General features: G+C 39.3%; 2 protein-coding genes across 12 annotated transcripts in view; one reads left to right on the top strand and one right to left on the bottom strand.

Moving 5' to 3' along the window:
• The window catches only part of LOC126610501 (mitogen-activated protein kinase kinase 3-like), a 165945-nt gene extending 165568 nt beyond the window's left edge, over positions 1–377 (top strand). For all 11 annotated transcript variants that reach the window (XR_007618534.1, XR_007618536.1, XR_007618525.1 and 8 more), the window contains one exon: positions 9–377. The gene's annotated coding sequence lies outside the window, so the exon portion shown is untranslated. The remainder of the gene's footprint in view (positions 1–8) is intronic.
• A 1470-nt stretch (positions 378–1847) lies between these two features.
• LOC126610410 (uncharacterized mitochondrial protein AtMg00810-like) lies at positions 1848–2897 on the bottom strand. The gene has a single exon (XM_050278462.1). It carries the CDS (start codon positions 2895–2897, stop codon positions 1848–1850), a length of 1050 nt encoding a protein of 349 aa, XP_050134419.1.
• Between the last annotated feature and the right edge of the window lie 9250 nt (positions 2898–12147).

The raw sequence follows: 12147 nt of genomic DNA, 5'->3' as shown, positions 1-12147 counted from the left end.
TATTGCAGAGGATCCAAATGGCTGGATTACAAAAGCTAAGAAAAAAGCTCTTTCCTTTTGGTTGGATTTTGAATTTCCACGAATTGTGGAAACTGAATTTTGGTTTGGGCGATCGGATAGAGGAACAGTGAAGCTGCTGATCAGATTGTACGCTGTGTACAACATCAACGAGCTTGGGTGAAAGTTGCGAGCATGGCAGCGAGAACATCTTGGGTAACCTCCGCCCCCAACACTAACGTGTTTTATTGCGGAAGATAACACGTCTGGGGAAAGTGTCCGTTGATGTCAGAAACCTTGGCCAAAATATATGCACAGCAAACAATGGCGAATGTTATAAGAAGTGATGTTCTATCCACACACCATTTTTTACTTCTCAACACCCTTTATTAATTTCTGTCATTTGATATTCTTCAATTCATTTAATCTGATAGCCTGAAATTAAGAGGATGTGTGAGAAGTAAAAAAGGATGTGTGGATAGTATACCCATAGAAAAAACGCCAAAACGGTTCAATAACTACCATATTTATCAACAAGTCTGAAAACAGCGGAGTTTAGCCTATCTATGACTGGCAAAAGCTTTCCACAAAGAAGGCTGTTGTGTTTCTATACTATTCAGTTCCCCTGTATTTGGAAGAATAACCATCCATGACCAATACAATGACAAACTAAACCTATCTATAAGTGAGGATCCAGTCATTTCCCAGTCTAGCTAAACCCCTGTAACAATCAGCAGAAGTAGACACGAAAATAAAAAAACAAAAGATTGAGCAATGGGGTTTTTATCATAGGAACCAAACACTCGTATAGCGTTGGAAAAAAAAAAAAAAAAAACACTCGTATAGCGTGTAAAGTTCCCACCCAGCCTAACCCCACAGATCCGCCCACCCGCGCCACCACTTTCAGTATGTCTTCAAAGACACCCAGCCAATCTTCTTTCTTCGGTTGCCATGGCGAATCTGCCATTTTTCTTGTTCCACTGTAACAACAGCCGATGACCACTACGACGGCTGCCCTTGCAGCCATGAAACCAAAACCCAATTTCAAAAACGATTCCAAAAAAACCAAATTCGAAATTCAAAAGCAATTCGAATTCGAATCGATTGGTTAAAAGGGAAGGAAGAATCTCACTCTTTGGTGACGGCGATGATGTTGTCAATGAACCGTTGAATCATCTCATAACAGTACAATCAAATTTTGATTTTTGTAATCGGATTTCAGAACAATTAAATTAAATTTCTGGAAAATTCAAATTTGGAAACTACAGAATAAAAAAAAATAAAAAAAGAGCAAAATCCGAGCGGCAATTGGGAAGAAAAAAAAAAAAAAAGGTCGTACCCAGTGCACAAGGCTCCCGCTTTACGCAGGGTCTGGGAGGCAATTGGAAAGAAAAATCGAGAAAAAAAAATTTAGGGGCCTCCTTCAAACCTGGCATCAATTTTGACAAATCTGTGCAGAGCGTATTAACTCTAAAGAATCAATGAGATCTTGAGACTAAAGAAAATGAAGAACAAGTAGTAAGAAAGAGAGAGATAGACGTTTCTGTTTTCAATGAAATAGTAGAAAGCTTTATGATTACATGATACTGCTCTAAGTCTCTAAACAAGGCTTATATAGAAACTATAATGAGCAGATTTACACTTTTACCCTTTCAACAAACTCTAACTCTAACTGTTTTTCAACAAACTCAATCTGATCCAAATTTAACAAACTCAATCTAATCCAAATCTATATGGTTAATACTCCCCCCTCAAACAGAATGGGGATCTCCCGAATTGTGTTTGCAGCACTAAAGAAATAGATGATCATGACAATGAGGAGGAGTTGATATGGATAGGATCTTGATCTGCTACTGTCGGCACTTGCAATGTTTGAGAACATTGTGGATTATCCTCAGGCACTCCAACATGAAGATTGACACAGTGGTGAATGAACACTGGACTATGCAAACCTTTAGTGAACACATCGGCAACCTGCTCATTTGTGGATATGACTGAACAGCAAGATCTCTTTTTTGAACTTTCTCTCGGACAAAGTGATAGTCCGTATCAAGATGTTTAATCTTCGAATGAAACACAGGATTAGAACATAAAGCTAGAGCAGAAAGATTATCACAATGTAGAGTAGGAGGTAGTGTAAGAACTTGATGGACATCCTTAAGAACAGAACGAATCCAGAATACATCAGCAGCACAATGGGCCAAGGCTTTGTACTCTGCCTCTGTAGAACTTCGAGAGACCGTTGCCTGTTTCTTTGACTGCCATGAAACCGGATTAGAACCTAAGTAAACCACATAGCCTGTAATGGACCGTCTTGTATTAATATCTGCTGCCCAGTCAGAATCAGAGTATGCATTTATCTGAAAATCAGAAGAGTGAGTGTATCGGATACCACAGGTTGCTGTACCCTGCAGATACCGTATGATTCGTTTGACCAAATGCATATGTAACTCAGTAGGATTGGTCATATATTGGCATACAACATTGACAGAGTGTGCTATATCAGGCCTAGTAAAAGTAAGATATTGCAGGGCTCCAACCAGGCTTCTATAGTGTGTAGGATCAGACAATTGGATTCCCTCCGTTGTAAGTAATTGAGAATGTGGTTTTGAAGGTGTTGAGGTTGGCTTACAATGCTCCATTCCAGCCTTTTTCACTAATTCCTTCGTATACTTTGATTGATTCACAAACAAAGAACCATCTGCATTATAGTGAATTTGAAGACCCAGAAAATATGTCAACTGACCCATATCTTTTAAATCAAACACATCTGCAAGATTGGTAATCACAGCTTGAATCTTCACAGGATTGGATCCGGTCAGAATGATGTCATCAACATATAACATAAGCAAAATAACATCACTCCCATCAGCTTTCACAAACAAACTTGTATCAGACATCGAAGTTTTAAACCCGAGAGCAGGTAAAAAACTAGTAAACTTGGAATTCCAAGCTCTTGGAGCTTGTTTCAAGCCATATAAAGACTTTACTAATCTGCACACATGATTAGGATGGTTTGGATCCACAAACCCTTGGGGTTGTTTCATATACACTTCTTCTTCAAGTTCGCCATGTAAAAAAGCATTTTTAATATCTAACTGTCTTAAACTCTAGTGAAATTGTGCTGCCAATGCCAAGATGAGTCGTACAGTTGAATGTCGAACCACAGGGCTAAAGGTTTCTGAATAATCTACCCCGTGCTCTTGACTAAAACCTTGAGCCACCAATCTAGCTTTGTATCTTGACACTGTCCCATAAGGATTCCTTTTTACCTTATAGACCCACTTACACCCTATCACTGTTCTATCACTTGGAGGGAGAACAAGGTTCCATGTACCCTGAGACTTGAGGGCATCATACTCCTCCTGCATAGCCTTTTGCCATTGAGGAACTGTTGATGCAGCTTTAAAAGTCTTTGGTTCCTCTACTTCATGTATGTCAGCCAAGAATGAAAAACCACATGATAAAGAGCAATTGGACTCCCCAGTATCACTATCCAGAAACTGAAGAGAGTCTAGTTGAGGTAATGAAGCCAGAAATGAAGTGTAATCTCTCCGCACAATAGCACCAGTCTTAAGTCTAGTTTGAATAACATTGTCCTGGGACGGTGATTGAGAGTGTGTATGTGATGAAGGCAAAGAAAGAATTACCTGAAGCTGAGCAGGATCAAGGACAGGAAGCAAAGGACCTGCATGTGGAGATGAGGAAAAAGTTTGTGGAGATGCCTGTGTTTCAAATCCCCGTGTGGTAGAACTACCTGTGTTTGAAGAAGTAATGGATGTGTGTATATCATGATGAATTGCAGTAGAAGATGAAGAAGATGCTTCCTGACCATGTTGAGAACCTGAATTCCCATGATCTGAAGATCTTTGGACCACTGGAATTGGGACCACTACACTGCTAAACCGAAAATGAACTGGAACATCTTCTTGAACTGAGGATTTTAACAATGCATAAGGAAAGACACTTTCATCAAAAACAACATGTCTGGAGATGAAACATTTCTTAGTCTGAACATGATAACAAATCACACCTTTATAGCCGATAGAATATCCTAAGAACACACATTGGGCAGATCGAGGTTGTAACTTGTGAACAGAGTAAGGTTTTAACCAAGGGTATACTGCTGACCCAAACACTTTCAAACTTTTTAACTCTGGAATCTTGGCAAACAATTTCGTATAAGGTGACTCCATAGACAACCCTTTACATGGCATTCTATTAATCAAGAATACAGCATGTGCACAAGCATAGTACCAAAACTCAATCGGCAATGCAGCCTGAACAAGAAGAGTTATGGCAGTTTCTACTATATGTCTATGTTTTCTTTCAACAACTCCATTCTGTTGAGGAGTGTATGGACAGGAAATCAAGTGTTCAACACCTTTTGCATCAAGAAAGGCTTTAAAAGAATGACCTGTGTACTCTCCCCCCCATCAGTTTGTAGACACTTAATGACAACACCAAACTGTGTATGAACAAGATTAAAAAATTTCAGAAAAATGCTATACACATCTGATTTGTTATACATTGGAAAAATCCAAGTATATTTGGTATATTGATCAACAAAAGTTACATAGTATCTATACCCCTCTACTGTTTTGACTGGAGCAGGACCCCATACATCTGAATGCACATTTTCAAATGGAAAACAATACCGATCACTGCTAGGAGAAAAAGGAAGTCTACACATCTTTCCTTGAATACAATGAGTACATATACTATGACTTGCATCTAAATCGACTGGTATGTTTGACTGTCTTAACATGATAGACATTATTTCATTAGTCGGATGACCAAACCGTTGATGCCACAGGGTGGATTTGACTAATTGCCCAAGAAAAATAGAAGGTTCCTTAACCACAGATTGTGCTCCTCTTGAATGCTTGACAACAGGAATTTGAAACAATTGGCCGGCTCTACTCTTTCCTCTGTACAGGATGGCCCTTGTCTTCTTGTCCTGCACAAAAAATTGAGTCTCATCACAGATAAACCAACTATGATTGTCAGCACATAATTGTTGAACAGAGAGCAAACTTCGAGCTATTTTTGGCACATGTAAAACATTGTTAAGAACAAGATTATGAGAGTTGGTTTTAATTGTAGTTGCACCAGTATTTGCAATAGATAAACCTGTCCCATTGCCAATTGTAATTGTATCAGAACCTTGGAATGGTGTGACTTGACTAAGTGTGTTGACATCAGCAGTGATATGGTGAGATGCACCAGTATCCATAATCCAAGCATCTTGAGGAACAGTTTGTTCAGTTTGCTGTGCTGCCATTGTTGTTAAAGTGGAAGAGGGTTGTTGACCTTGGAAAACATAGTTCCCCATGTGATAACAGTCAAGTGCCGAGTGACCACGTCTCCCACAAATCTGACACTCCATGTGAAACCCAGTACTTGGACCCTGACCATTTCTGTGAAAACAATTAACCGCAGTATGTCCTCTTTTGTTACAAATCTGACATTCAATCACTGTAGTAGACCTGTTCTCAGTATTCCCATGCTACCCACTCGAACCATATTGTCTGGTAGTACCAGAAGAATATCCAGAAGAAGAACTGGTATTGTAACCCTTACCTTTAAAACCAGTGTTAGATTTATAACCAGAATTACCCTTATAATTCGGCTTCTGCATAAATGGAGGTTTGGGACCAGAACTTGGAGCATTACCCATATAACCAAAACCATAAGGAATAGAAGAATGAACTGGAGGAGGAAACTGTTGAGGGATTAATGGCTGTGGATATTGCTGTGGGAGGACAAATGGAGATGAATATTGGTGCATATAAGGATCCGCAGAATAAGGGTATGGACAAGAGGTAAGAACACCTCCAGTTGTTGCTGGTAAATGACTATGCCCTGCAGGATTAGAACCCGAAGCTGATGAATCACCCGGAGTAGATTGAGACCCTTAAACATATAATGCAGAAAGATTATTAGACACACCACTGGATTCACCTTCAATCTCTTTTTCTGCCCCAAGCAACAAAGCCCTAAATTCTTTCAAAGAAATAGAAGACTCTCTGGCTAATATGACTGTTCGAATGAAGGGAAATTCTTTTGGTAACCCAGCTAACCCAGCAATTATCACATCATTATCAGAAATGAGTTCTCCAGCAGCAGTTAGCTGTTCCCTTATATTTTTCAACCTTAACAGATATCTATCAATCGAATCGCCGCCTTTCTGAATTGTATGCAATTCAGTCTTTAGATGATTAACTCGAGATTTAGACACTGAAGCAAATCGATCCACAAGATTTGACCAAGCCTCACACGCAGTTACACACCCAAGAACATATTCAATAGCCTCATCAGACAAAGTAGCTAATAAAAGACTCAACAATGCCATATCTGTGGATTCCCAGTCAACATACGCATCAGTAAGTGCAGAAGTAACACCTCTCTCAGGATGAATGACAAATTTGGGTGGACCCACATAAGTCCCATCAAAATGCCCAAACAATTTATACCCTTTCAACACAGACTTAAACTGAAATGCCCACTTTGCAAAATTACCTTCCTTCAACTTGATAGTAATCATGCCCAGCAGATTTTCAACTTTCACACTAGAATTAGTCATGACTTCTCAATGCAACAAAACAGAACCGTTCAAGAAACGACAAACACACCCAACTGTTCTACAGAAAGAAAGAAAATGAGAGACTGAAACTCCCGCAGTAATCAAGAAAGACTGAAACTTTCTTAGAAATCAAGAGAGAATGAAACTCCCGTAGTAATCAAGAAAGACTGAAACTTTCTTATGAATCAAGAGAGACTGAAACTCCCGTAGTAAGCAAACACAAGAATTCGAAATCAAACACACAATATTCGGAAATCTTTGAACAGCTAATCAGGACTGAAACTCAATTACCCAGTAGAAAAACAAACACAATATCACCTGAATTGACGCTTGTGATGAAGAACACCCCAAATCTCCAGAACTTTACTCAAGGCGAAATCCTTAGCGACTCTTCGATTGCGAATTGCAGCAGCGGAAGACCTAGGATCGACAACGGCAGTGAGCCAATGCCGGCGATGATACCATATTAACTCTAAAGAATCAATGAGATCTTGAGACTAAAGAAAATGAAGAACAAGTAGTAAGAAAGAGAGAGATAGACGTTTCTGTTTTCAATGAAATAGTAGAAAGCTTTATGATTACATGATACTGCTCTAAGTCTCTAAACAAGGCTTATATAGAAACTATAATGAGCAGATTTACACTTTTACCCTTTCAACAAACTCTAACTCTAACTGTTTTTCAACAAACTCAATCTGATCCAAATTTAACAAACTCAATCTAATCCAAATCTATATGGTTAATTTCATGATTTGCATACGATGATGACTGTTGATTTTTTTAAAAGTTTTTTTTTTCTCCTTTAGTTTTAAATCATTTTAAAATTTTAAAAATGATTGATTAATTAGGAAGAGGATCCCGTCCGGATCCTCTTTGTAGGATCCGGGAATCCTCGAATCCGGTGCATCCATCGGTAATTGTGCGATCAGTTTTCTTAAGGTATTGTTTATATTTAATTTTAAATACAATTATTTAAAATGATTTCTGACCACATGATGAACGATAGACACACTAGGTTCGAGGATCCCCCGAATCCTCACAAAGAGGATCTGATTAATTAAATAGTAAACTAAAGTTAAGTTGAAGTACACATGTCAATTTTAAAAATAAAAAATGATTGATTAATTAAATAGTAAACTAGAATTAAGTTGAAGTACACATGTCTAGCTACATGGTACACTATTTGCGGGAGGTCTGATCGAGGGGGCCACGTTTTTTTACGATCAATCTCTAAGTGTGGGAGTGCTTCATCTAACGGTTGAAAACTGTCAATATAAGATGTGCACAAACATTAAATATGTACATGAGCAACTCCGGTTATGTGAATTGTGTCATTTTATAATTTTGACCCTATTTTGATTGGGTAAACTAGTCGTCAATTATTAATTTGATGACATTTTAGAGATATTCAAATGTTTCACTATTTTGGTGTGATCCCTTTATATATATATAGATAATAGATGATACTTTCGTTTTCCTATATTGTAGTAAGGTAAAGTGGTTCGCTTGAGTTGCTCAACCGCCCCTTGGCCCGGTGCTCATGACGCACTACGTATAGAATCTCCATCGTGCCAAGGGACCAAGCAAGGCATAGCTAGTGGCATAGGTATATAGATAATACTTCTGTTTTTTGATTTTCACGTTTGAATTCGGATTAGGCCGTGTTAGTTGTCTATTGTATCTTGTAATGTTCGGATAGGCCGACAGTATTTCATTGTATTCCATTCCATCAACCACATCACCTAACTAATTATTAAAAAAAACAAGGAGATGGATAATTGAAACAATTCCAAAAAAAAAAAAAAAAAGAGCTTAACATATGAAAAGGAGTTCAACATATCAAATCGTAGTTAGAGTTTTGGGGTGTAACATACCTGTGTTATTCCTTTGATTACCCTGTTCATTTTCTTGATTTTGAACATTTATGCGGAAATCATTAACGGAATAACCAAGCTCTATGCGTATACCTACCAAGAAATAAGATTTCCTCATTCAAAACATTCATTGTAGATATTTAAAAACAGATTTTGTGAATGAAAACATACCATTATGGTATATGATTTAAGAAAAGAGTAATGCTAGGGAACAAATTAAATCAAATTATGTGGTTATAGATGATTAAATTATTAATTAAATATCGGGATGGAGTGAAATCGACGAGGTACCGAACTATATCCCATCGGTCATGCATTGCAGCGATTAGAATCGGAGTCATTTCGCAGCCCCCTTCGGCAATGCCAATCAGGTTCTGGTTCTTCGTAACCATGCATTTTACCATCTTGAGGTTGTCTGTAGCAGCATAAGCAAGAGCCGTCCAACCATCGCTAGATTTTCTCTCCAAATCTTCCACCGTCAACAAATTCACCAGCTCTTCCACATTTTGCTCCTGCCCGAATATTACTGCGTTGTGAAGAGCTGTCCCCAATGAATCCTTTCGTCTGGTTGCATCGGCGTGTTAGTCAAGAAACTTCTTCGTTTCATGCCAATCACCCCTCCTTACAGCAGCGAAGAAAGCTTGATAATCCCGCCGCCGGATATCATCTGTAAGGGTACGTATGTAATTAAAATGGCATTTTATACAATATATTAACTACTTTCTTCTTCAATTCTCCTGGAGTAACTTAAAATAACTTACTTCTTGAGTACATAGCATGTTATGACTTTAATCTAGCTTCTATTTATACACACAATCTCTCCACACCCAAATTTTATCACTCGATACCCAACACACCCAACAATCTCTAATCTTTGGATTTGATATCAAGGTTTTGAGAGCAGATAGGTTTTGACGCGGATACTCCAATCCTTATAATCGTGTTCTCCGTCGAGGATTTGAGGAACAATTGCAGTACTAGACGTAGCTGCCATGCTTCTAAATCTGTCAATTTTTCCAAACCAGATTTTATTAGTTAGATCACGATCATATATGTGTGTGTGAAAACGAAGAAAGAAATAGTGAACCAAGTATATATGGAATCTTAACTTTTGACACTTGGGCGTTTAGAAGCCATACTTTGAGTACAAATTAATTTAAGGATCAAAACAACGAGAAATTTTTCAGTGTGACTGAAACACATGATGGTACACCACGTGTACGAGCTATACAAATAGTGGGATATGTGTGTTAAAAAGTTAAGAACTTAAAAAATAAAAATTTCCACCAATTAGTACCACCCGTGTTCCGATCACATTGAAAAATTTGTCCAAAACAACAATATCAAGTAAGCCTAGCTGGGACCTGGGAATTTAGAAGCCATACTTTGTCTACAAATTAATTCAAGGATCAAAGCAGCAATATCAGGTAAGCCTAGCTGGGAGTTTAGAAGCCATACCTTGCCTACAAATTAATTTAAGGATCAAAGAAGCAGTATCAAGCAAGCCTAGCTGGGAGTTTAGAAGCCATACTTTGCCTACAAATTAATTTAAGGATCAAAGGCAGCAATATCAAGTAAGCCTACCAAAACGACAAAAATATGCTCAATAATAAACAACAACAACAACAACAACAAAGCCTTTTCCCACTAAGTGGGGTCGGCTATATGAATCCTAGAACGCCATTGCGCTCGGTTTTGTGTCATGTCCTCCGTTAGATCCAAGTACTCTAAGTCTTTTCTTAGAGTCTCTTCCAAAGTTTTCCTAGGTCTTCCTCTACCCCTTTGGCCCTGAACCTCTGTCCCGTAGTCACATCTTCGAACCGGAGCGTCAGTCGGCCTTCTTTGCACATGTCCAAATCATCGGAGCCGATTTTCTCTCATCTTTCCTACAATTTCGGCTACTCCTACTTTACCTCGGATATCCTCATTCCCAATCTTATCCTTTCTCGTGTGCCCACACATCCCACGAAGCATCCTCATCTCCGCTACACCCATTTTGTGTACGTGTTGATGCTTCACCGCCCAACATTCTGTGCCATACAATATCGCTGGCCTTATTGCCGTCCTATAAAATTTTCCCTTGAGCTTCAGTGGCCTACGACGGTCACACAACACGCCGGATGCACTCTTACACTTCATCCATCCAGCTCGTATTCTATGGTTGAGATCTCCATCTAATTCTCCGTTCTCTTGCAAGATAGATCCTAGGTAGCGAAAACGATCGCTTTTTGTGATCTTCGCTAGATTGCTCCGGTCATTAGTGTGGATAAGTATATAAATGGATAGAGATAGGAAAGCAAACACAAGATGTACGTGGTTCACCCAGATTGGCTACGTCCACAGAATAGAAGAGTTCTCATTAATTGTGAAGGGTTTACACAAGTACATAGGTTCAAGCTCTCCTTTAGTGAGTACAAGTGAATGATTTTGTACAAATGACATTAGGAAATATTGTGGGAGAATGATCTCGTAATCACGAAACTTCTAAGTATCGGAGTGTGGTGTCGTCTTGACTTGCCTTATCTGTCTCATAGGTAGATGTGGCATCTTCTCTGAAAGTACTCTTCCTCCATCCAGGGGTGGTATCTTTAACTGGTGGAGATGCACAAGGTAATGTATCAATTTCACTTGAAGCTTACTTGTAGTCTCAGGCTTGGTCAAGCGCGATACAAACCATGCAGTAGGAGTCCCCCAAGTCGCCGAGCTAGGGGGTCTGCTGAAAGAGGTGACAGACAAGGTAAGCAATCAGAGCTCCGACTGATTGTTCACCTTCTCCCCATCTTGCAGCAGCATGAAGGATAAAGAGAAGAAAAATGAGAAGAGATGATATGAGATACTTTTGCTTTTGAAGAAGTAACTTTCCACAGGCTTATTCTTGAACTGAGCTGGAGGGTTTTCTGGTTTCCTCCAGAGTATAAGGCCGACTGAAGAATTTGAGGGTCAAAACAAGTCCATCAAATCTAGAGTACGTTCCACCCTACTGATATGGGATACTTTTGCTTTTGACAGAGTAATGGGTGTATCGGCACGTGTGCTGTTACGCTTGTCTCCACATGCTTCCTTGTATCCTTCGCACTTGCCCTATCTGTTCCTCAAGCAGATGCAGAATCTTCCCTGGAAACATAAGATGTTGAAGATGAGTACTCGAGAGCAATGCCAGGTAAGTAATCAGGTAAGGGGTTCCAGGCAGTCAGTTCCTGGCTGGAAGCTTGATTCCAAGTGCTGACTGATTGCTCTCTTTCTCCTTGTCTTGCAGGTAAAAACAAGGCCAAAGGAAAAGACAGGGAAAAAGCATGATATGAGATACTCTTGCTTTTAACCCTGATGATATGAGATATTCTTGCTCTAGTATAGCTTGTTTGCAGAGGTATTATCGGGGGGAAAGAAAGCTGAATATTTCGAAAGGCTTCGTTGGGAGTGCCCTCTCAGATATGATGAAGGGTTGAGCATTTTTGCAGGTCTGCCTGTCCGTTGGGGATGGAGGTCGACATATATAGGAGTCTCCCTAACAACAAGTAGTAATGCTATTCCTTTACCCTGCTTGGTCATAGCACGGTAGTGGGAGCTGCCAGTTGCAATGGTACTGTTCCTTTACCCTCTCTTCGCTTTTGAGAAAGTAGTCATGTTGGGAGTCTGGCTCTCGAGATTCGGAGGACGGTGCCTCTTCGATTTTGGAGCAAGCAATCTTGT

This window comes from Malus sylvestris, chromosome 17 (assembly GCF_916048215.2).
Source record: "Malus sylvestris chromosome 17, drMalSylv7.2, whole genome shotgun sequence".
Taxonomy (NCBI): domain Eukaryota; kingdom Viridiplantae; phylum Streptophyta; class Magnoliopsida; order Rosales; family Rosaceae; genus Malus; species Malus sylvestris.
This window is presented reverse-complemented; position numbering and strand designations above follow the sequence as displayed.